The 26060-nt window shown below is 41.4% G+C and overlaps 2 protein-coding genes across 5 annotated transcripts in view; one reads left to right on the top strand and one right to left on the bottom strand.

The window, feature by feature from the left end:
• The window catches only part of taok3a (TAO kinase 3a), a 54496-nt gene extending 43371 nt beyond the window's left edge, over positions 1-11125 (bottom strand). The window contains exons 1-2 of one of the 4 annotated variants that reach the window (XM_017452052.3): positions 10713-11125; positions 6973-7033 (exon numbers count right to left, since the gene is read on the bottom strand). The gene's annotated coding sequence lies outside the window, so the exon portion shown is untranslated. Of the gene's footprint in view, positions 1-6972; positions 7131-7498; positions 7703-7854; positions 7917-10712 lie in introns of those variants that run through there. The other 3 variants (XM_017452053.3, XM_017452051.3, XM_017452050.3) reach the window with 3 other exon arrangements.
• Positions 11126-12274: 1149 nt separating this feature from the next.
• Positions 12275-24323, top strand: suds3 (SDS3 homolog, SIN3A corepressor complex component). The gene is made up of 12 exons (XM_017452550.3): positions 12275-12613; positions 14190-14259; positions 14835-14890; positions 15864-15935; positions 16058-16077; positions 16206-16362; positions 17113-17208; positions 17415-17476; positions 18634-18655; positions 18764-18869; positions 22016-22100; positions 23470-24323. The coding sequence occupies exons 1-12, from the start codon at positions 12502-12504 to the stop codon at positions 23566-23568; spliced, it is 957 nt and encodes a 318-aa protein (XP_017308039.2). The 5' UTR covers positions 12275-12501; the 3' UTR covers positions 23569-24323.
• The last annotated feature ends 1737 nt before the right edge of the window (positions 24324-26060 follow it).

Genomic DNA, 26060 nt, shown 5'->3' with positions numbered 1-26060 from the left:
TTATCTCTAGTCTGGTGAGTCTCGGCGCTTCGGTACTGAACTGAACCGACCGGGCTGAAACCGTGCACCGTGTACTCTCGCTCCATCACTGAGCATCTCAGACGCTCGGTACGGCCACGCCGTCTCCGTCACCGTCCACGCTCTGTTAGTCACATTAGCAGTTTCGCCAGACGAATCCGTTTGATCCACCCTCCTCCTGCTGACGTCCCAGCATGCACTGGTGTTAAATTGGGTGGTTGGAGTATTAAAACCCATAAATAAAGCCTATGAAGGGCTATAAATAACCTGCGGATGATGTCAGGAGCCCTGGATGGGTGGAACAGAGGGCGTTAGCGTGTGCGGAGGGGAGGAGGGGGCTAAAAATAGCACTCATTACCTCACGCACTGCTGATAGAGCGTGAGAGAGAGCGCGCGCGAGAGCGAGCGAGAGAGAGAGAGAGAGAGAGGGGTTCGTGTTCCAAAACGATTCCCGCGTCCGTCCTCACCCACGCTCACGGCAAGGCAGGGCGCCACGTCACTACATGTCCCCACACACACACACACTCCCTTCTGCTACACTTTAACTCTCTGCTCTCTTTCCGTGAAGCAAAGACAGACAGACAGACAGACAGACAGATCACACTGTCCAGTTTTCCATGAGACAGACAGATCAACCTCTCCATCGTATCAGAGGGCCTCTGCTCTCCATCTCTTCCCTCAGATCGTTAGCTGTTCCTCTGGAATGTCGTCTGACCGTACCTGACTGGACGACGTGCATCTCGATTTCTTGTCCATCAGCACGTGTCCCACCTCACGTGTACGACTGCTGAAGAAACGCGTCGGGGTGAATCACAGCTGGTTTTTTCTACCACACCTGGTGACCGTGACTAACAGGACACACACTGACACGCAGGACGGTTTCTCGCTAAGGTCCGCTGAATTAATAAGACAGATATAAAGACGTATACTGCGTGTGTACATTATATATATCGTGTATATATATATATATATATATATATCGTGTGTATATATATATATATATATATATATATATATATATATATATATATATATATATATATATATATATATATATATATATATATATGTACACATACATATATATACACACACATACACACACACACATACATATATACATACATATATATATATATATATAGTGGGGAAGTACAAATAAAGGAAAGTAAATAACTTCCTGAGCAGGATTTTGCTAAGATTTTGCACAGGTATTTAGTTTACGACTATGAACTGGAGTGATGTAGCTGAGGCTGAGGCACTGTCAGAGCCAGAATTCACACGCCAGATGTTTTCAGGAGGCATAGTGGCTGAATGAATAAACAAACAAAAGAAAGAAAAGAAAAAAAAAATCAAACAAAGCATTTTTTAAATGTAAAAAACACAACTTCCTGTTTAGTCCAAGCCCACTTCCGGTTTAAATCTGAAAACAGATACGGACATTCGAAGAACTCGGGTACGGATACTGGCACCTCCAAGAGAAAGACGGATAGATAATAAACCTACTTCTATTCAAGAAATGATCCTTCTGGCTTCATAAACAAATATAGACGGATGACGAATTCGATTGGTTTTTTATCGATGCAAGTCGATACTCGAAGTCGGCAGTAGGCGTTCCTACTGCTGGTCGCCATAGTAACGCTCAGGAAGGAGAGCGTTTGTATATAAAAATCCCCAGTGTGTACCGTACATACGCGTCATATCCTACGAGATGAAGGAGAAGCGGTGTGCACTCTTCGCCATCACGCGAGCTGTACTGGTGCCATGAACGCCGTTCTTCCAAATCTCCAAAATCACTCCCAAGATCTCCAATCAGGTCGAGATCTTGTGACCCTAAAAGTCAAAGCATTTTAATTTGATCCTCATCAAGCCATTCAGAGAGCCCTCGTTCCATGTGAATGGGGGGGCGGGGGGGCGGAGTCATCCTGGAAGACGGTCACTCTTTAAACGGTTCGTCTTTAATGAACGTCGTATTTTCAACGTGATGAGATGGAGACCAGAACGGGAAATGGAAAGAAAACTAAAGAAGAGACGCAGCTGTTGAACAGGGACTCGCGTTTACTAAATTACACACGCGCGCGCGCGCACACACACACACACACTCTTACAGAGAAACGGGAAATAAAGCAGAGCACATACAGAAACCATCTCGTATTAAAACGAACCTGAGTTTCTTTGCAGCTGCACTCCGTACTGTTTTCAAAAAATTTAATCAACAACTTCCGACCCATAAAGAATCCAGAACTCAACACCTTCCGACCAATCAGAATCCAGGACTCCGATTCCGACCAATCAGAATCCAGGACTCCGATTCTGACCAATCAGAATCCAGGACTCCGATTCCGACCAATCAGAATCCAGGACTCCGATTCCGACCAATCAGAATCCAGAAATCAGCAGCACTGTGGACTAATTTAAACAAAATATTACTGTACAATCTACAGAGATAGTCTGGGTCCGGGGGACATGACAAACTAGAAATTAAAATGCCGTGCAACAATCGACTGGGTACAGGCAGACACGTGCACACACACACACACACACACACACACACAGAGACAGAGAGCGCATGGTCGAGTGGAGCTGTCCTTGAAGCTTAATCAGTAACTCTAATTATAACGAGCTTGGATTCTGGCAGGCCACTGTCAGCCCCACACACACACACACACACACACACACACACACACACACACAATGCACAACTGAGCACATGTAAAAACATATTCAGAGTGCAGTTTTGCAGGATTCGGTGATTCACTGAGCTTTGTGTGTTTGTAATGATGAAATATTACGAAGTCAAGCCAGTCTCTTTTCTTCTGAAGTTGATTATTTTTTTTTTTTGTTCAACATTATACAATACTAAAATCAGACTGCATCATCATCATCATCATCAGAAAACAGCTCCTAATGCATCGCTAATAACACATCACATCACATGACTCTCGATCCCGTATCGGGACGTGAATCGTACCGTGACTCGGTGTCACTTACAGAAAGAATAAAACCCTCCGGAGCGTGCGGTCATACGGAAAGATTCCACCGCGATCCGCTTAACTCCACCTTCGCGCAGATTATTTCCATATAAACGCAAGATTTCTCGCCTCGCGTGAAATCCCACTCAAATAACCACGGCGATTTGCCAACGTTTCATTTATTAATAAACAATCGGTCCGTACCGGATTTTTTTTTGTTTTTAAATTTCCTACGCAACTGCCGAGTGTTTCTTTGTGCTTTTTTTTTTTTTTGCGGAAAAATTGCTCGATCGTGCGTTCGTTTCTGTGATCACACGTTGACACGGTTTATTTACAGAAATGTATAACATTCGGCAGACTCCCTCATCCAGAGCGACTCACGTCCATCTCGTTTAACACAACTGAGCAGTTGAGGGTTCGGGGCCTCGCTCAAGGGCCCGGCGGTGGGAGCTCAGCAGTGCTGGGATTTGACCTCATGACCCTCCGATCAGAAGTCTTAACCATCAAGCCACCACTGGTTTATAGTTAACATTCCATGCTTTCACGAGAAAGGTTGACGCTATAGCGACAGCGACGATCGACGACAGCCGTTACCTCGCGAGAACCTCCTTCTCTCGTTCCGAAAAATTTTTAAAACACAGCTTGAGATTTTACCAAGAAACCCGAAAAAAAAAAGTCCAACCTCGAGGACACTGGAGACTCCTTCAGAGACGTCGAATAAACGTCTCCTCGCAGAAAACGTCCCCAAATCGAGCCTCACCTTACGCCGAGCGTCTGCTCTACCACTCGCCGCGTACGATCTTGTTACCATAGAAACGATAACGAGCGCATTACTGCTAATCTCTCGCTCACGTTACAGCTGGAACTACGGTCCGACCCGTGCGGTTATACAAAATGAACTCGACATAACGTGCGCCTTCTGACCAATCAGACTTAGGGATGGCGGGATGAATAATTCCGATTCACGGTATGATGTTCGGAGATTTCGTGATATTATCGAGACATTGATGTTATTATTGACTCATTAACGCTTTTGATTTTGTGCTTAAACTTTAAAGCGTTACAAAATTCCCCCCCTCCCTTTCACTGTTAATGTTCCTTAATAAATATTGACGACGATCTGTTAAAATAATCGATTTAGACGTTAAATAAAAAGCATCATCAATTAGGGCTGGGCGATACATCGATACGATCTCGATATCGCGATCCGTTATGACGCGATACACTTTTCTGAGATATCGCTGGGCTGGTGTGGTGATGGGGTTTTTTAATGCGTAACGATTACAAGTTGAATGGTACCGGACGGGCGTCATTTTTTAAAAACTTACCCTGTAGGCGTTTGTAGTTTGTAGGCGTTAAAGAGAAGTGTGGTCAGACTCAGTTTGAGGGTTTATTTTAGGACTGCTGCGCGGACGGTTTGTCAGACGAGTCAGAAGTCGTGTATCGTAGAGACGTCCTGAAGTATCGTGATATGATATTTTTGTGTCATAAATCATGTTTTTTTTTTTTTTTAATGCAACACTATTGTTTTGCTGGAAATGCCTACAGGGGGCGGGGCTTGGGGGCGGGGACACACACGATAGATCATGTTACATCTCGTTTATTAAAGCGTAAAGAATCATGATGTGATATTTTCGTCATATTATTTCCCCGGACGCAATATGAAACATTCTACAAAATATTATTGCCGATGATTTACGTGTGTGTGTGTGCGTGCGTGAGAAAATCTGAACTTTATTTTGCACCGAGATTAAGCAAAGCCGTACACAGCGGTATGAGCGTGTGCTGATTAAGCCTTCTGGCAGTGTGTGCGAGCGCACGTGAGCTGAGCCTCCGCTTAACCGCTTGTCAAAAGCAGCTGATCGACCCACGGTGTGTAATGTGCAAAACACTCGCATAGCTATATGTTACGTGACATTACAAACCGTATAAACGTATCGGACGTGACGTCGTCCAGGAGCGAGCGCAGGCTTTCGTTTTCTATACGGACACGGACGCGACGGCTACGTCCGGCAGCGCTAAACATTTCCAGGATTGAATCGTAAGCCCCTGAATCGTAATCAAAACGAATCACGAAGCAACCCGAAAGATTCCCACTCTTACTCTTTTATATTTAAAAAAAAATAATAAAAAAAGACGACAAAATGGACGTCACAGAGCTAAAGACAAAAAAAAATTAAAAATCCACTGGGGTAGGTGGGGCGTGGCTTAAAGTTAAAGTTAACCCGTTCTCGAAGGACTATCGGACATTATCTATCGAAGGACTATCGAAGGACTATCGGGAAGGTGGAAATTCCGTTTTCTGGTCTCGGGTTCAAAAGACTTAACTGTAGGATGATTCCAGAGAAGTGACTCGGATGATAACGCAGCTCACGGTTGAATGGAACGTACGTCTTTATTGTATTTGAATACACGGCGTATGTCTCGGCCGATCGGATACGTGATCGAGGAGACGTTTCGTTTCTGTCCCGATTTCTCCTCCTCCTTTAACCCCGTCTTTATCGGCGTGGTGGTTAATAACAAACGCAGTGTGTGCCAGCTTGATAATTCATATTACACAACGGCTTAACGGCTCCAGAGGTCGGCCAGATGGCACAACGGCCAAAGTCTCAGCGCGCGAGATACGGCAGCTTGTAAATCTCGTAAACGTAGTCATACGATGACGACGAGAGAAAAGACTTTGCTCATGTGTATGTGTGTGTGTGTGTGTGTGTGTTTATGGGAAACGTGACTGAACTGAGAGTGTAAAGGAAATAACAGACAGTGTGTGTGTGTGTGTGAGAGAGAGAGAGACGTCTGATGGCAGGTTCCTGTGGCTTTTGCTTTACGTGTTATAGCTGCTTCCTTAGAGCTCGATTCCGTTTAAACATCCGGAACAACGGCTTGTTTCTGCGATCCAGTTAAAACAACAACAAAAAAAAAAAACACGGCGCGCTCACGCACATAACGTAGCACGCACGATGAAACGCGCGTCACGCACACACTCGTTTAAGCTACGTTCACCCGACGTGTTCAGCGCCGGCGTCATCATCCATCGTCCCCCCTGCTCTTTTCCTTCTTATCCGATTCCTGTTCGTAAGCTTCAACGTTTCAGACAAATCTTAAGACGCATTACGCAGATCCCTCCGCGGTTTCAGAAATCCGCTCGCTCAACGGACGGATGAAAATATTTACCTTCGCAAAAACAAAAACAAACAAAAAAAAACGCATGTCGATAGAGATAAGCATTATGAAAGAACAACATCCAGACAATCCAGAACATATATGACGGAAGACAAAAGACTGAACGCGACGATGTTTTATCCCGCAGCAATTTGACAACCGTTATATGCGTGTTTTTTTTTTTTTTTTTGGTTTCTTTAAATGTTACTGTGACTGTCACAAAGCTGACACTGGAGACTCCTTCCATAGACGTTAAAGAAACATCTCCTTTACAGAAAACTTCACCGCGACAACAATTAGGAATATTTTCTTTTAACAAATTTACGAGCCCGTGCGAACGACTTGTTACTATAGAAACGACCGTCAGGGCTGCTGTTATAGAAAATTAAATCAACACCTTCTGACCAATCACCTGCTCCGTGGTGTAATACCGATTGTCCGCTCACTGCAGTAGTGTTAGCGGTGCTTCAGACGTGTTTTGGAGTCACAGTAGAAAAGCCTAAAAGTTGCACACGCCTATATACCTATAAGGAAGTGAAAGCTGGGTGGTAAAGCCGCTTAAAAGTCTACAGGCTGTAGCTGGATATTTAAGCTTTCACAAGCAAATCGAAAGCATGTAAAAATCCAGGAAAGGTTCTCCAGCTTGAAATGATGCATATATTTGGTATACGATGTACGAAACCCATCATATATGTGAAATGTGAAGGGTGAAAAAGAAAGTGCTCTGAGAATGGAGTGGAAGACTGCATGTCAAAGCAAAAAAAAAAAAAAAGTTTAACAAGATCATAAGGAAATGAGTTTTTACTGAGTTTTTACTGACCTCCTTTTGACGTCTGTGAAAGCTTCTGGATGTTCTTCTGTCCCCTACAGCCTTTATGAACCTGTATCAGGAATAAGGTGCAGTAATGAAGGGTATTTCAGGAGTTATTGCAGGTCCATAGCGCTTCTGCTGCTTCCTGCACATGAACTGAACCCTTCGCAGGGTTGCCAGATTGATCTTAGTACACCTGTTAGAGTTGTTTAATCATTTTAAAAAACAAATGTAAGTTTTTAAAAAAAAAATAAAAATAAACTTTTGACAATGTTAACATACAATTCTAAACAACAACGTTGTAAATGTATATCTACACTAACAATCGTTGTTTTGTTTTTTTAATTCAGGAACATAAATAAGTTAATAATTTAAAAATTCAACGCAAATGAGACGGATTGGGGTTAATCTGGCAACCCGTTCTACTGCTGTCACACGGAAATAAAGCCGCGCTAAACCACAAACAACCAACAAATAAACGCTAAAAACATCGCCAGCGTGTACAAAAACAAGCACGAATGAATTTAAAGCTTACCCAAAAGTCCCCTCTAATAACCCCAAATTCGCAACCTTAGGCTTTTCTTTAAATGCACAGCTTGTAAAGCGCTTCAATTAAATCCGTCACTCAACCAGTGTCGCCATATTTAACTCTGTATATGACGTGTGTCAAATTAGCATTAGCATTATTATTAGCATATCCGTTAGCGACGCTTGCTAACTTATCTCGCTTTTCTTTTCTTTTTTTTTTATCTTGTTTGTTTGTTTGTTTATTTATTTATTTATTGAGATAGATAGATATATATGTTGGTATCTGTGAACCACTTTTAGAAGTCTTTCTGTTTGGCAAAAAAATAAATAAATAATAATAATTCATATTTGTCCTCAACTTACTTTTTAGTCGGAAAAGGTAAAAGAGAAAAAAGACGTTTCTCTCTCTCTCTCAAAAAAAGAGTTCTCTTGCGCGTGGTATCGCGAGGGTTCGTGTGAACGAGATTTGCGCATGTTTACTATGATGCGCGAAACTTTTTGCACCCTCAGGTTCCCAATACACAGGAAACTATAGGCTACATCTATAGTTTACAAATCAATGAAGAAATAAAAGTTCTAAAAATGGCTTCCCAAGATCTCTTCTTATAAAAATGAAATAAGGACGCATACCTAAAACAAGACGACAATCCGAAACAAAAGGAAGAACCAAAAGAATGAAGCTTAAGAGTTGAAGTTTACACCTTACAGTATATCTGCACTTATTTATATATATATATATATATATATATATATATATATATATATATATATATATATATATATTACTAGCAGTTATTATTTTCCAAAATAACATGGTTATTTAACATACACTACATACACTAGTTGACCACTGTATTACTTGTCACCAATGTCAAGTGCCAATAATCAATCCTATTGTCACAACAAATACCTGAAAATCATGGAAAAATACCCGGGGGAGAAAAAAAAAAGATCAATAAAATCAATAATAATAATAATAATATGTCCTGGAAATAATAGCAAGGCCGTTAAAATCCAGGCTGTTAACCCGCTGCAGAAATGCTACTTACTTATGCTGAAAATATTTCAGATGGACAAACAAGACAAAATACGTTAGTGTTACGTTTGATGACGACGTGTTACTCATCAGGTGTTTATTAGCATCAGCAATGTTCTTCCCTTGCTGTTCTGCTGGGAAATGTAGAAAAATGTGGGATGTAAGGCACTATTTCTGCAAGACGTGACTCATTCTTAGATGATCTTCCATGAGCAAGAGCGCTGGTGTAGCCTACATGGAAAAAAGCTTTTCCTAAAAGAGTGTGAGTGTTAAAGATAAATGTTGGCATCTAACCTGATTTCTGGGTGGAAAATTATATTATATATATATATATATATATATATATATATATATATATATATATATTAAATACGCACACACACACATACATATATATAGCTGTATTTTATGGCTTACGTTTACATTACATACAGGGCTTATGGCTTAAATCCATGTTCATGTCATGAACAGTGTGTCTGATGATCTAAAAGTCTACAGGTTTACTTTGTTTAGTCTTATTTAAATTCAGACAGGCTCAAACGGTCAAACTGTTGGCGGGGAATCAATGAGAATGAGGGGGGGGGGACAACAAGCTATACAACAGAAAATATCGACCTTTCACAGAGCTGGAGGAGGAAATGAAGATTATATCAGTGTTTGGAGGGAACATTAACGACAAATTAAATTCAGAAACGGAAGAAACACAGACACAAAGACGCGACTGAAGACATAAGTGTAGAAACTAACAAAGAAAGTCATAAATAAATAAATAAATTGATCGAAAAAGTCACTCGCGTCTACATTATCGATGCGATAACGAACAATAACCGTGTTTTTTTTTTTTTTTTAAAACATGCGACGCTGAAGAAACGTCTTCATTACATTCACACCGAGCTCACGTTTAATGTTTAAGTGAGGGTGTGCAAACTTTTACACCAGGGATAGATGGGTGGACGGAGAGAGACAGACAGACAGATAGATAGATGGACTGTGAAATGGAGGAAAATATCCGTCTGTTCATCAGTCCATCTGTTTGTCTGTCTATCTGTACAGTATGTACTTTTACCAGCCCTTTTGTCTATCCATCCATCTGTCCATCCGTCCGATTGCCTATCGGTCTCCACATACGTCTTTCAGTCCTTTGGTTGTACATACATCCATTTGTCTGTCCCTCTGACCGCCCGCCCGCCCGCCCGCCCGTCCGTCCGTCCGTCCGTCTCCATCTCTCTGTCTGTCTTCTCAACATCTGTATTCACATCTGTCAGTCGTTCTGTTTGTCCATCCTTTAGCCTGTCCTTTTGTCTGTCCACCCATCAATTTCCCTGTGGGCATGTCTGCTAGTCATTCTGTCCATCCATCTATCAATCTGTCTGCCCATCCATCTGTATACACCTGTCAGTCTTTCTCTTTGTCCATCCATCAATTTGTCTGTCTGTCCACCTGTCTATAGGTACATCTGTCAGTCCTTCAGTCTCTCTGCTTGTCAATCCATCAATCTCCATCTCTCTCTCTCATTTACCCATCCATCTGTCTGTATGTCTGTCAATCCTTCTTTTTGTCCATCCACCCGTCCGTCCGTCCGTCCGTCCGTCCATCCATTGATTTGTCTGTCTGTTTGTCCATTTATCCATCTGTTTGCCGGTCAGTCCTTGCCCAACAATCCGTCCATCCATCCCTCTGTCCATCAGTTTGTCCGTCCATCTGTCCTTTCTGCGACCTGGTTTGTCAATCTATCAATCTATCTGCAGCACATTAGTGTTAGAGCTGTCCATGACATGAGAGCAGTAACCGAAACACCCCTTACACACTTTATTTATACGCTTTACTGAGGGTGAAGAAATCTCCCCTGTTCATCAGTTTATACGCTGGTTTCATCGATGGAAGGACAAACAAAACAAACAAACAAACAAACAAACAAACCACGTCAGAAGTGTTAAACGTGTAGAACTCTACTCGAGTGTTTACTTGAGCGCTTGTGTGGAGAGTGAATGTGAATCCAGACCGAACGAATCGAGCGCCGATCCACTCGAACATGACGCTGATAGTAAACCCGTAAAACCGAACCGCAGAGATACAAACAAAACAGCACGTTTATATGATAAACACACACACACATAATAATAATAATAATAATAATAATAATAATAATAATAATAATAATCGAAAGCATCTTGTGTGACCTTACCAAAATAAATGATTGACGTTTTATCCTGTCAGTAGATCCAACTCCGTTACAGGTTCAACAAATCCAGCGAGGTGACACGCGCGCACGCAGGCACGCGCGCACACGCGCACGCAGCAGCAGCATCACGCAGAATGGCTGTGCGGTAACCCGAAACTCTCGTGCGCGCCGTCGGGACCGTAAACTTCTCCATCGATGCGGTTTTGGTGTTCAGACGCGGGTCTCTCTCAGAGGCGCCCCCCCCGCGCCGTGCGTGCGCACACACATACTATACTATACTATACTACACTACATCACACATACACACAGCTCCAACAATCCCTTTATAGTAAGCAGTAACACACCCGCAGTGTTGCGGTTGAACGCCGCTTGCCTTCAGTGACACGCATCAAATTTTCATCACACCTGCGCGTGAAGGTAACCGGAGTGAGAGCGGGCTCGTGTCGGAGCGCGCGCGCGCATCTTACACACGCACGTACTCACACACACACGCACTCACGCACACGGATTCTTTGCGCGAGGGCGCCACCTTCCGGCTGAACTCGGAAGTGCTGAATAATAAATACACCGACAGGATGACATAACCGTGTTTATACACAGAAACTATCCGGCAAAGAGGTTTCAAGTCTCCGCGCAGCTGCTCGGTTTACACACGTGCACGTGGTTAAGATGTTTATTTGTTTATTTGAACTCAGGTAAAGACACATGATGACGTTTTAAAGAAAACAAAAGCACGAAAGCATTAAACTGCTGAAAACATCAACAACAAAAACAATAGAAACCCTCATAGAATTTGTAATTGTTTTAATGGGAACTCTACTGGTTTTAATGGAAACTCTAATGGTCGTTGTGGGTCTCTACTGGTAATCTGTTGCCTTCTATTGGTGGCAGGTTATGTCTAGTGGATACCATAAAGACTTAATACGTCCTCCTACGTAATGGAAACCAGTTGGTAATGGTTTTAATGGTTAACAGCTGATGGTTTGTAATGATATTTATAATGGAAACCATTAGAATTTCTGTGATGGTTTCTATTGTCGTTGTTGTTGTTTTTCCAGCAGGATATTGTGCTAATATTAGATATTATGAATTGTGTGTCCCATGAATGAATGAATGAATGAATGAATTAACGAGTTCTTCTTTTCCTTCCTGACATAATCAATTAAATTATATCCTCTATTATAACTGTAATAATTTTTCATTTACATTCAAAGTAATCTAGTGGAAACTCTTCTCATTTCTGTTCACCAGTTGCATATACAGTATTTATTTTCACAACGCAGTAGGTGTTATGTGGATATTTTTATGAATGTATAGATTAACTCATATACATTTAAAGGAAGCGTTTATATTAATTATCATATAATAATCGTGTCGTTTCAAATACACCTTAGAAAAACTATGTGCCATGCAACGTGTCTTAACTAGATTCTTCATCTAAGGCTTTATTGAACACATAAACTACATCTCCCGTCATGCTTTGCTCAACATGGCGACTTCCTGGTCGGCTTGTTATTATATTTCCCACAGGTCTTCATGCAAAACCCGCCTCCTAGATTAAGACTGGCGCATACTATAGCGCTTCCTGCTTGGCTATACAGCCGTCGTGTATAAGCCTTACCCAATCAGAAGAAAGGACGGCCAGCTTTCTGAATACGGATAGGATAAAAAGCGAACGCGCTGTTTTGAATGGGAGACATCAACAACAAGAAGATTTAAAAAAAATAACAGTTTTGTTGAGTGCATGAGCGACTTTAATTTAATGTTTACATAGATGTGTTAGAAATAGCGAATGGCGTCGACTTTACTGTCACCAATGGTGGATTATTACAACGACGAAGAAGAGCTGGACAGCGTGGACGAGGACGATGAGCGGAGTTTCAGAGGCAGAGACTCGGAAGAAGGTGAACCACATTTAGCTTAGCTCGTTAGCCGCATACACGACATTCATTACTCTTAATATCGCATAAAATAAATTTCTATATAAAGGCTTTAAATCGAGCGCGCGCACATTCACACCAAGAGCCCCACTCAGCCACCATAGGAACAGTCTCTTAGCAACCGTTCTTTAGGGTTAGCATTAGCTTGCTAGTAAAGAGAACTTCAACACTGAATGTTTCCTCCTCCAAACATTGTGGGGTTTAAAATAAATATATATATTTTCTATTACAAAACTAAACATACAATAAACAACGTTTTTTTTTCTAGAGTAAATTGAAATAACGAAATAAATCCAGCAATTGACGTTTAAAACGTTCGTTTTAGCTCATAGGTAGCTCATGCTAGCAAAGTATTGTTTTACATAAATTTCCCTTAATAACAACAACAATAATAATAGTAATAATAATGAATATCAATAAACTAGTAGTTATCTCGCATATTGGTTTATAAGTGCTAAATTATGAGCATATAACGCTTACATGATTACTAGTATTACTGTATTTTTTGCTAGCTTGCTAATTAGCCCATTTATTTATTCTTTATTAATATTTGTATTCAGGTTATCATAGGTTGTGCATTTAAAAAAAAAAAAACCCAAGCCATCATTACACCAAGGTGAGCAGGTTAAAATTTATATATATATATATATATATATATATATATATATATATATATATATATATATATTTTTTTTTTTTTTTTTTTAAACGAGGTTTAATGTGAGCTTAGCTACTGCGGTGTTGATAAAATGGCTATAATGACGGTAATACCGATACTAAGTGTAGTGTAGTATCGCGATATTATCGTGATAACATAGCAAGCAGCCATCATGTCAGATTTATCACACACCGATTAACGCAAACACACAAAAGATGGTGTGAGAAAACGTGGGTTGTTGTTGTTGTTATTATTATTATTATTATTATTATTATTATATATTTTGTAACAACATGAAGTCATTGAAAGAAAGAAATGGAAGAGCGGAAGAAGTCGAGCACGTTACAGTAGGCTGTTTTAAATAAAATGTCTTTTATAGTTTTTTTTTTTTTTTTGGCGTGCCGTCCTGAGTTGTAACTGAACAATTACAACAGATTACTGAACAATTTTCCATAAAAGCGTCTGGTTTCTATAGTAACAGCTCGTTCACGGAGACAGCGGACGCTGTTAAAAACAAACCAAAAAAAAGTGCAATCGCTACGTAAGGCGATGTTTATTTACCATTTATGGAAGGAGTCTCCAGTGTCAGTGCTTTTGTAAACGCCAGATGTAACTTTTCAGTTATTCAACAAGGGGAAAGTTTGGAACATGTCGTCCCACGCGAGCCAATGAAATTCTGTCTCGTGTCGATTTAATATGTCTCTTCCAAAAAAAAAAAAAAAAAGGAATGAAATACTTCCTGGATCTTTTAAAATGTCCTGATGTAGAAACGGACGTGTGGAGGAAAGCTGGCTCTGGTTAAATGACGTACGATGGCTTCGATTTGTCTCACTACGTGTTGGGAAGCATGGGGTCTGACGGTAACCGAACTCTGTGTTTCAGACACCGAAGACGCTAGCGAAACGGACCTGGCCAAGCACAACGAGGACGACTATGTGGAACTCAAAGAACAGTGAGTAGAGAACCTGACCTCGCTGTACAGTACGTCTGACTCCGATACCGATACCGGGTCTAGTATCGACATTCTCAAAGTCACCGAACACCCGAAGGGCAGACGGACACTAAATTCGACCCGTCATCGTCATTGGAAAAAGAGAGAAAACCGATCGTAAAGATTAACAAGCTTAGAATCACGATTTCTCACTAAATGACAAGGATAAAAAAAATTTTTTAAAACTTCTATAAAGGCTAAAGTGATCACTGCATGTCTTTTTTTCTAAATAGTGGCGAGTACAATGAAATGAACGCGGATTAACGGACTCTTTGAGAACTACGCGTTCGTCCTCGTTAGTTCCTGGCGTTTGAAGGCGGCTTGTGATTTCCCAGATAAAATGAAAAGCTCCAGCACTTTTATGAATCGCCTGCAGGCTGATCGAATTCGCTCGGATTTATTATTCACGTCCTCGCTAGTCCCTACCCGATCCGAGAGAGCTTTATTTATTTATTTATCTATCTATCTATCTATTTATTTATTTATTTATTTATTTTGAAAACGAATGTTTTATCGTATTTCTTTCTGTCTTGCAGGATGTACCAAGACAAGCTGGCGTCGCTAAAAAGGCAGCTGCAACAACTCCAAGAAGGTGATCGGCTAGGAATGTGCACGACGTCGAAATATTCATTTTTAAATAATTTTTATTTATTTATTTATTTTTGACATCCACTTGACGCAGTACCTGAAACGTGACTAACTTCAGGTCATGATCGTGCGCTGACGTCTGTTTTTCCGTGTCTCGACTAGCCGATTAGCGGTGTTCTTACTGTATCTAGCCTATTTATAGAGAACGAGTGATGCTCTGTCAGTGCGTTCTTTCGTAACCCGCTAGAAGTCGAGAGGACGTCTAAATTGTGAGGGGGGGGCGTCAGAGCTGCGAGATGTAAACTCGTCATCGCGAGAAATACCGTCAGGATTGTACGATATGGACTCGCACTGGTGGGGGGTTTGATGTCAGAATTGCGAGATGTTAACTGAACAATTGTGTCGCGCACACCTTTTTAAAAAATAAAAAAAAATTCTCATTGGATTTGATCTCTGAATCTCTAAAATTGTAGAACGGTACTTTTTTTTTCCTTTTTCTTTAAAAAAAAAAATAAAATAAAAAAACAGTGACATGTTAATTAAGGTTAATTAACGTCCGTATGCGTTAAATAAAGATATCATCAAACGGATCGTTCTGGGTTAAACTAACGCTGCTGTCCTGCGGGCAGTTAGTTAGGAAGCCTACACGTCCTGATCCGTATCGCGTATCGGAGAATTGTATTGAAATAACGCGGTACGGTATTCTTGTCGTATCGCCCCACCCCTAATGAGAGCTGCATCGGTTTGTTACGCCGAGCAGCCGGCTAACGGAGCTTCCGGACTAGCGGCTCGCGAATCGACATCCATTTATTCGCTCTTCTATATAACACTTGTGGCGAAAGGAACGTCCGGTGTTTAAAACGACTTCTTAAACTGCTGTATAAAAGAAAGTAGCATCAGAGCGCAAGTCCTGCAGTACAATTAAGTTAACTTTCTCTTCTTTATTAAAATACTGTGTGTGTGTGTGTGTGTTTCAGGCACTCTGCAGGAGTATCAGAAGAGGATGAAGAAACTTGATCAGCAGTATAAAGAGAGACTCCGTAACGCAGGTAAACAAACGTCAAAACGCACCCAGAGATGATTTATGAGCTTTATTTCTCAGACCCAATATGAAAAAGTTTATTTGTTTGTTTTTGTTTGTTTGTTTGTTTGTTTTTTCCTGGTTTTATAGATCTCTTCCTCCAACTTGAGGTAAGTTCGAATCCTTTCGAGTACACTATAAAACCTAGTGTAAATGCACTGAAGTAAATAAATAAATAAATAAATAAATAAATAAATATAACCACGTAGTCGAGTCATTTTCGCTGTGTGGCGTTCAGACGGAGCAGGTGGAGAGAAACTACATCAAAGAGAAGAAAGCGGCGGTGAAGGAGTTCGACGACAAGAAAGTGGAGCTGAAGGAGAACTTAATCGCCGAGCTGGAGGAGAAGAAGAAGATGATCGAGAACGAGAAGTTAACCATGGAGCTGACGGGAGGTCTGAGAAAGCAGCGCTCGTCGGTTAAAGCTTTACGAAGTTTTGCGTCGGAGCGGGGCGTTTTAGCGTCCGCGAGCGACCGCACGATAAAACGTCACAGTGTTACCAGACTCCGTGCATCAACTCTGTGCTGTGCTGTTACAGGAAAGTAATCAACAACAGGCTCGATGACCGTCGCCGCCCCGAAGTTGACCATTTTCCTATAACGTCGCAGTTAGAAAAGTTTTGCCGACGCTTTTGGTCTGTTTATAAGTGACATTTAACGTCGCGTAACGTCCACGAATCGGTTTGGTTCCCGTTATCGCTTACGTTCTAGCAGCTGCGAACGTACAAACCCCTCTTTTTGAAGTCAAAATCAACCGCGGAGACGTCCGTCCTGAAGACTTAGCCGCTCTTTTCGTAGTTAGCGCTGGCGGTAGCTAAACTGTCAGTGATTTTCTACGCGATTGACCTCATTGGCTAGCCATGTAGATGTCGCTAATCTTCGACGACAGCCCATCCTAGCATCGCAATCCTAGCGATTTTATTTACTAACAGGCTAACTCTGGTTATCTAGATTTTTATTGTTATCTAGCCAATGATGGAAGCTCTATGATGTCAGGTCATCGTATCAGTGAATATCCAAGGGACGATTTAGTATATATAATATAAATATAAATGCCTGTCCGTGTGTGGCACTGTAGGTTTAATACATTTGAGGGTTGTTGTTTTGTTTGTGTGTGTGTGTAAATTGTGCGTGTTTCACATCAGATTCCATGGAGGTGAAGCCCATCATGACCCGTAAGCTGAGGAGGCGACCCAACGATCCCGTCCCCATTCCCGACAAACGCAGGAAACCTGCTCCAGATATCCTTTATGACATTCAGAGTAACCTTTTTCCACGTCACACTTCCCAAACACCGAGAGCGGAGCTTACCGTGACGTCTGTGAAATGCGTACACGTGCACACTTCACCGTGAAGCTATGATGAGATTTTCATACGTGAGAGGTTTTAGCGTATAGGATGAACCGTGTCATTAATGACGTGAAGCGGGATCCTTAACTCCGCACACCTCAGCTGAACTATTTACTCACGGAAGAGCAAATAATGGAGGACCTGAGGACACTAAACAAGGTGACGTGAAACACAAGGACAAACGAGCATGAGATTTACGTGTCATTCTCAGGATATGGTGACACTCCTGACCTTTAACCCTCCTGTTACTGTATGTTGGGGGGGGGGGGGGGGGGGTTTACATCCTTTATGTTCTGGGTCCAAGTGAGACCTTTTATTACGGCTTTATGTCCGAGACAAGCCAAAAGAAGAAATATCTGCATGATACACACTATTTGGTCGAAAGTTTGTGGACACCCGACCGCAGTGTTTCTCATGATGTTAAAAAGCTTTTGATCTGAAGGTGTGCGATTTAAATGTTCGAAATCGGTGTCGTGGACGAAAACATAACCGCGCCGACGTATTCGTTTCTTTCATTAGAAAACCAGAAAAAATTATTCCGAAAAGCAGGTGATAAGAGTCCGGCGTCGGTGTGAACTCCTTTAATACCGTTTAAAAATCACCTCGGGGAAATTCCTCAAGAAATCGGGCGAGAAAACGCCGAGAACACATTCCTGGAAATTCTAGACGAAAAGGGCGTCGACTCTGAGGATGCGAAAGTACGAAATTATTTTGGATTTTTTTTTAATCACAACATAATACCCATAGTTCCGTTTGTGTTACTCCAGAGTTTTGATGGCTTTAGTATTATTGTTAAAATGTGGGGAAATAAACATAATGAACGAGCGTGTGTAAACTTTTGACCGGTGGTGTATGTTCATGACCCTGAATGAGGAAAGTCACAAAATTTCAAAGAGAGATTTCATAGAATCCAAAAAAAAAAAAAAAGATTTCATAGAATAACTTTTATTGATGCTGGTGTGATAACCGATGATTACGTTAAGACGCTGCTCGAAAGAAATACGCCATGTTTAATGGTAAAGGTGTCGCTGGTTTAACTGGAGTTAGTAAAGCGATGGTTGATAACTCCAGTGAGTTAAAGTAACGGCACCACGTTAAAGCTCAGGTGTATTGGTGGTTCTTTCAAAAAAAAGAATTTCTGTAAAAAATTAACAAAAGGAATATGAAAACATCAAAGATTTCACCCTTTTAATGGTCAGTCAGCCAGCATAGTTTGAGAATGACATTATTATTATTATTATTATTATTATTGTTATAAAAAAATACTTCATCAGCTCATAGTAACGTATACATTTCACCGCTTCTTCTCCTAATAGCTCAAGTCACCGAAAAGACCAGGTACATTTGCTTATTTTACAACTTTATAAAGCATTATTTGTGTTTTTGTTTTGCTAAAAGTTAATTATATGCTTAATCCCCCCCCCCCCCCCCCCCCCCCTTGTTCAGCTTCCCCGTCTTCTCCTGAACACCTCCCGACCACACCCATGGAAAGCCCCACCCAGCGCTACGAGGCTCGGATAGAAGAAGGAAAACTGTACTACGATAAAAGATGGTAATGTATTTATTTATTTATTTATTACGTTTTTGGATTGCTTTTCATTGTTACTTGCGTGGATCTCCGAATAGAGACGGATCCGTAACGTTCACGCCGCCTCGGACAGAATGAAACGTGGGAGCCGCGCTAAACAGATCAAATCGAGAAAACCGCACGCATAAATCCCATCACGTCACATGTTTCAACTTCATTTCATATGCCTTAGGCCTTCTCCGCGTTGACTCCACCATCTTGAATTCGTATCGATCTAATTTAAGCCTTTAAGACACAGTTAGGTTGAATCCTAATTAACTTTCCTTCCCAGTTCACTATACTTGCCCACTACATAGGGTATATACCGTACTGGCCCTACATAGTGCACGATGTATCCGATAGAACAGGAAGTAGAAATGCCTGTTGAGCATTACTACATATCTATATAATATCATAACTTTTAGCAAACTTTTACTTTGTTTGCTTTGTTTAAAATCAATATCACATGGCCTGTGATTCGATTCAGTATGTTGATGTATTTCCTTCTGAAACAGGAAGTCCGAGTGACGTTGTTTTGAACTGTCTGACCGACTTAAACAGCAGCCAGTAACGTTCAAGATGTGCCTCAGCACACCTACTCTCCATCTAAACAGTCTTGACAGTAGCTTAGTAGGGGGTGCTGTATCATGGCCGCTTCTCCTATAATGCCTGATGAGGTTGGAGAATACATGGCGAGGGATCTGAGAGCGTTCCTCTATACAGAATCTCTCCAGATCCTTCACATTTCAGGTCCACGCTGGTGGACTCTCCTCTTCAGTTCACCCCACAGGTGTTCTATGGGGTTCGGGTCAGGGGACTGGGATGGTCAGGGCAGGACCTTGATTTTGTGGTCAGTAAACCATTTCTGTGTTGATTTTGATGATGTTTTGGATCATCGTCCTGCTGGAAGATCCAACCACGGCCCATTTGAATCTTTCTGGCAGAGAAAGTCAGGGTTTCATTTAATATCTGTTGATATTTGATGGAGTCCATGATGCCATGTATCCTAACAAAATGTCCAGGTCCTCTGGCAGAAAAACAGCCCAAAACATTAAAGATCCTCCTCCATATTTAACCGTGGCCATGAGGGACTTTTCCATACGGCTACCTCTCTGTGTGCTCCAAAACCACCTCTGTGTTTATTACCAAAACCCTCTATTCTGGTTTCATCTGACCGTAGAACCCGATCCCATTTGAAGTTCCAGTAGTGTCTGCACACTGAAGACGCTCGAGTTTGTTTTTGGATGAGAGTAGAGGCTTTTTTCTTCAAACCCTTCCAAACAGCTTGTGGTGATGTCGGTGACTTCAGATTGTAGTTTTGGAGACTTTCTGAGCCCAAGACGCAACTAACATCTGCAATTCTCCAGCTGTGATCCTTGGAGATTTTTTGGTCACTCGAACCGTCCTCTTCACAGTGCGTTGAGACGATACAGACACACGTCCAATTCCAGGTCGATTCATAACATTTCCAGTCGACTGGAACTTCTTCATTATTGCCCTGATGGTGGAAATGTCCATTTTCAATGCTTGTGATATTTTCTTATAGACACGCCCCATTTTGTGAAGCTCAACAACCTTTTGCCGCACATCACAGCTACATTCCTCGCTCTTACCCATCGTTATGAATGACTAAGGGAATTTGGTCTATGTGTTACCTCATATTTATACCCCTGTGAAACAGGAAGTCATGGTTGAACAGTTTCCTGGTTTACTTTGTTTTTTTTCCCCCTGATGTAACACCTAATTCATCCTTACCATGCACTTATTAATAATGAGCTTTGTTAGTTACTTTCGTTAATTCGGTGGGGAAAAAAACAAAAGAAAACCAACCAAAGCAACTTCCAGATGATTCAGAATTAAATCCAACTAAGCACCACTACATCATGTGACTGTTAAAACCAAAGGCTAAAAAATGAGAGACTATTAATCCCCAGGTTTTGTTAAAGATCTTGAATGTTTATAGATTGAAGCCTTCTTTTAGTGAATCACTGTGTGCTGTACTTCTCACATGAACCACAAGGTGGCGGTAGCTCTCCTCAGAAATCCCACAAACACCCCATCATGAGTCACAGATCATCACCACGTGATATGTGTACAAATGTAGTGTTTTTGCAGTGCATATGTATTTCAGCACTTATAATCATGATAACGGAGGGAAAAAATAATAATTCTTAATATCTACGTTTGTTTTTACAAGTTAATATATATATATATATATATATATATATATATATATATATATATATATATATATATATATATATATATATATATATATATATTTTAACGTAACATAGTACCCATCTATTTACATATATAACGTTTGCAGTGTTCGTGCATATTGCTCCAAAATAATAATATGAATAGACAAAACTAAGTACAAGTGCAGGTCAAATTAGACTAAATTAATTTTGAAAAGTTTTAAAAGATTAAATAAATCACCGTTTTAACTGTGTTTATGCTTCAATAGCACTGATTTTTTATTTATTTATTTTTTTTTAAATGTTGTTTGATTTAATTTTTTTTTTTTCTTTCTGTCGCATCGTGATGGATTTATTACCACCGCGCGTCTCAAAGTGTAACGTATAACCAGAAACCTCAACATTTTAATTATAGTTTAATGACACGACTCGCAACTTTTTAAGCACCAGCGCTTCACTCGCTATTTAAAAAAGAAATAAAAAGTTAACATTCAGCCCTGAGTTATAGTTATTTAATTACAGCACTAAGCCTAATTGCCCCAGTCTTGGGGGAATCGAATGGGTTTAAAATGATGCTAGTTGCACTAATGTGTTTCTGATGGAAGGAGGTTAATTTCTTCATCTAAAACTTTGCATCTTAGGTGTAAACAGTGTCAACAATTTAATTTTTTAAATTTCTTTATTTATAGTGAAATGGCGTATCTTTTTTTGGGGGGTTTCTGTGGGTGGAAATAAATAAAGAAAGAAGGAAAGGACTGCTTCAGCGAGTAAATAAATACGGAAAAATACGCTTAGATTATATAACGTAAATGAAATGAACCTGCGGTGCTGTTAAAGCCGTGTAGCGGATATGTTCGGTCTGACGAATCAACAAACGGCAAAGTAATGACTTTATTTTACTATTCGTTCATTTTTGGGGTCTTTTGGCAGGTACCATAAGAGTCAGGCCATCTATCTGGAGTCGAAGGACAACACCAAGATCAGCTGCGTCATCAGTTCTGTCGGAACCAGCGAGGTTTGTGTTCACCTTCCCGCTCTGATTTGTGTGAAAGTAACATGAGCAGCTCTTCCAGATAACGATTTCCCCAGACAGACGGATCGAAGGTGAAAAACCGCTCCGTCCGTTTTTGCCTTAACGAGCTCCGTCTAATCGCTCGGGTCTAATCTACCGCAGCGCGTGAAAGAAACGCGATCCTGATGTCTCTTGGGTCGCTTTCACACTGGCGTATTAGTCCGGTTTCTGAGTCTGAACTGAATCAGAGTCCGATTCGGTACTTTTTGGTTCGTTTGGTTTCTCACTGCACATAATTAAAAGAAACCCAAAAAGCAAAAAAAAAACAAAACAAACCGTTGGGTGAAGAGTGTAGGGCTGAAAATGCACGAGTAAAACTCCTACGTTCATCGGTCAGAAGCGTGACGAGGGGGGGAGGGGAAGTAAACAAACCTTTTTGTCGAGCGTGTGTAGAAATCTGTGCACTCTGTAACATCGCTAGATAATTAGACATTTCTAGTTTAAAAGTGCATCGGATAAGATTGGGCGTGGGAAATGAAGATCGCATCTCTAACCTTGATTTAAAAAGTTATGTTATAGGTTTGACATTTAAAATAATATTAATTTAATTAAATTAAATTTAATATTAATTTTTTGACCCATGATTCACATCCAAACACAAACAAGCATTCTGGGCCGGAATTAAACCGACGGGCTTAAACCAGTATTTATTTTGCACATTCTAAACATCTTCCAGGTTGCTTGGGAATCTGACCCAGAGTCCCGGGTCCTTCCGGGTTATTTGTTTATAATTTCAAGACGTGACGAGATGTGAAGCAAAATTTATAGCTGCTATACCATAAATGATCGCTTGCTTCATGGACACTATTACATGTAACAATAAATGGATGAAAAGTACACGTTGTTGTAATTAACTGCAGGGCGGTGGGGGCTTGGTGGTTAAGGCTCTGGGTTACTGATCAGAAGGTCGGGGGTTCGAGCCCCAGAACTACCAAGCTGCCGCTGTTGGGCCCTTGAGCAAGGCCCTTGACCCTCTCTGCTCCAGGGGGCGCTGTATCATGGCTGACCCTGCGCTCTGAGCCCAGCTTCCTGACATGCTGGGGTATACGAAGAAAAGAATTTCACTGTGCTGTAACGTATACGTGATCAATAAAGACTCTATTATATTAGAGAGAGAGAGAGAGAGAGAGAGAGAGAGAGAAATAAAATCCTGTAGAAAAACGATGGGCTTCAGAGCTCCGCTTTGCCCAGGCCTCGTCAGACCACCCCACCCCACCCCGCTGTTGATGATCTTCCCTACAACAGCATGACCCCAAGCGTTTTATTCGTGTCCTTTTCTTAATACTAACTTTTACGTGTGCTTTGCTTCCAGATCTGGGTGAGGAAGACCAGCGACAGTACGAAGATGAGGATTTATTTAGGTCAGCTCCAGCGTGGTGCCTTCCTCATCAGACGCCGCTCAGCGGTCTAGACACGCCCTCTCTCCTCGTCCTCCGTTCACTCTTCTCGTCATCCCGAGAATTAAAGAGAAATAAAAATTCACCCCTCTCTGTGCGCTAAGCCGGTGTGTTTGAAAGCCTTGAGCCTGTCTGTAAAATTCCTCGACGCTCTATTCTTCATCCACAATCATGTTTCTGTCCAAAACACGTTCTCCTGACCGTGCGAAAGGCTCATCAGAGGGACGGAGGCGGAGGGAGAGGGAGGGGGAAAAACACGTCTCATATTTTTATCTATTTTTCTTGTACAGTTTTTGAGAAATTTTTATTTTGTGTTTTTTTTTTTTTTTTGGAAACAAGTCATACGTTCATATGTACATGAATTTCCCAGAACGCATACGGTAAAGAATAGAACAGGGATTCATTTACATTCATTGAGGTCTGATCGATTACAGACGCGTACCGGAGAATACGACACGGAGATGGTTTTCCACGCGGGCGCATCAATTTACCCACGAGCGTTATTTGTACACCCGGGTCAGCTTCGATTGCGCCTTTAATCCGAATAAGTTTAGCAAATGTACGCAATACTCCACAACTGTTCTGTGTTTTCTTTAGTTTCACATTTGAGCGAGCGATTAAATATATATGCCCCGCCCGGTTGTGTTTTTGTAAATATTAGCATTCTTTCTATCCTGCTTCCAGAGGACATTGTTAAAGTACATCTCATTTTTAAATAAATGAAGACTTTTTCTTGAATAAAAGTGGTTTGAATTTACAACAACAACAAAAAAATCTCAAGTCAAATTGTAAACTTTTGGGGGGGGGGGGGGGGAGCTTAGAGGGTGGAGGGTGGAGTCATCCCAAAAAGGAGGGGAGGAGGCGGGCGGGTTAATATTCCGGTTGTCCAAGATCTTACTAAGTATCGCCGACTATGTTTACATGCGCGTCAAATTCCGTATTGCTTCGATATTCCGAATCCGACGTTTATATGCATACGGGCATCAGAATATTCCCGTACCGTACACGCGGTTGTTGTAAGTACACCGATCCACACACGCGCTTTTCCTCTCCTGACGTTATTTCCTAGGAGATACGAGATGTCGCCGTCGCTACCCACGATTCCGTGCGGCCCGAGCAGGCGCGCGGACCTCCTTTCGGTGGATTTTCCGAGTAAGGTGTTTACACGCAACGGGGGGATTTTCCCAGGGCGACGTATTCAGAATACCGTCGGATTACGGCGTTCACGTGACTCGGGACACCGATACGCATGTAAACGTATTAATTGTGTCCTAAACCACGTCGTGACAGAATTGGACGATGACCGGACGGGATTTAGAGCGAGGTCGACGTTAAATGACGTCCAGACCAGAAACGAGTCTCGGTGTCAAGTTAATATATAACTTTAGATCCACGGTTAAAGTGTTTGGTCGATTATTGTATGTTGATGATTTGGAATTATCCACTAAAATCATCTGGGGGTTTTTTTCTTTCTTTCGTGGAAATAAATGCGAGTAAAATCCGTGACTATGGGTTGAAAGTAGAACTCCCGGGACTCGCGTCTGTGCTCTGAGCTCCGGGTTCGGACGGAGTCGAAATAAAGCGGCGTGAATCAGAAGGAAGGCGTGGGAACGTATCACACGGACGCGTTTCACTCCACGAGACGCTGACTGTCGTGCTGTAAGTGACCTCGCTTTGTGCTCCGTAGTCCGTAGAGTCGCGTTCTGAAAGCGTTTTTGTCCTTGAAGCGCTTTCCACACAGCGCCGATCCTTTTTTTTTTTTTTTTCCCCCGTTCCCGCTTCCGTTGGCTTTCAGGTGATGACTCAGCCAGCAATAATGACACAAAACCGTCAGGAAAGGCAATTATTGTTGTGCTGCAGCACTCAGATCGTTCGTCTCGGTGCTAACCGGCGACCTGCGGTGACCTTGAAGATAACCGTCGCTGGAGGGATCCGTCAAGCTTCAACATCCAGCCGTGTTTTAAAAGCATGCTGGGAAAAAAAAAAAAAAAGCCGTAGTGGAAAAATAAAAACGGTTAAAACTCATTAACTAATGACGAGCACGGTTACTGATTCACTCTTAAGAACGACGGGTTCCTGCGGGGTTCTTCATGGGGTTAACGACTTTAGCTTTTAAAAATAATAATAATAATAAGATCTTGAAACCTCTGAAAGGAAATCCGTCTGGTGTAGGGTTCTGCATAAAATATTTAAACGTTCTTTGGTTGTTCCACTCTGGGAACCCTTAAAGGTTCGGTGTAGAACCCTATATCGGGTTCCATTTCCTTTTTTAGTAGGTTAAGAACCGTTATCCGATAAACCTTTGAAGAACCGTTTTCCTAATATTCTGAGATACGGGATTTTGGATTCCCGTGAGCTGTACGGCGCAGTCATCGAGATTAAAACAAAAAAAAGACTTGAAATATTTCACTTCATGTGTAACGAATCTACAGTAAGTGAAAGTTCTACTTTTTGAATGAAATTACGGGAACAAATGAACTTTTCCGTGATGTTCTAAGTTTTTGAG

Source organism: Ictalurus punctatus, chromosome 22, assembly GCF_001660625.3.
Source record: "Ictalurus punctatus breed USDA103 chromosome 22, Coco_2.0, whole genome shotgun sequence".
Taxonomy (NCBI): Eukaryota; Metazoa; Chordata; class Actinopteri; order Siluriformes; family Ictaluridae; genus Ictalurus; species Ictalurus punctatus.
The sequence above is the reverse complement of the archived record's forward strand: the minus strand, read 5'-3'. Positions and strand labels throughout refer to the sequence as shown.

Coding starts and splice junctions, on each gene's coding strand:
- suds3 (XM_017452550.3), top strand. CDS start 12,502: ATGGCGTCGACTTTACTGTCACCAATGGTGGATTATTACAACGACGAA. Junction 12,614..14,189: donor AGGCAGAGACTCGGAAGAAG/GTGAACCACATT, acceptor TCTGTGTTTCAG/ACACCGAAGACGCTAGCGAA. Junction 18,870..22,015: donor CTGTACTACGATAAAAGATG/GTAATGTATTTA, acceptor GTCTTTTGGCAG/GTACCATAAGAGTCAGGCCA.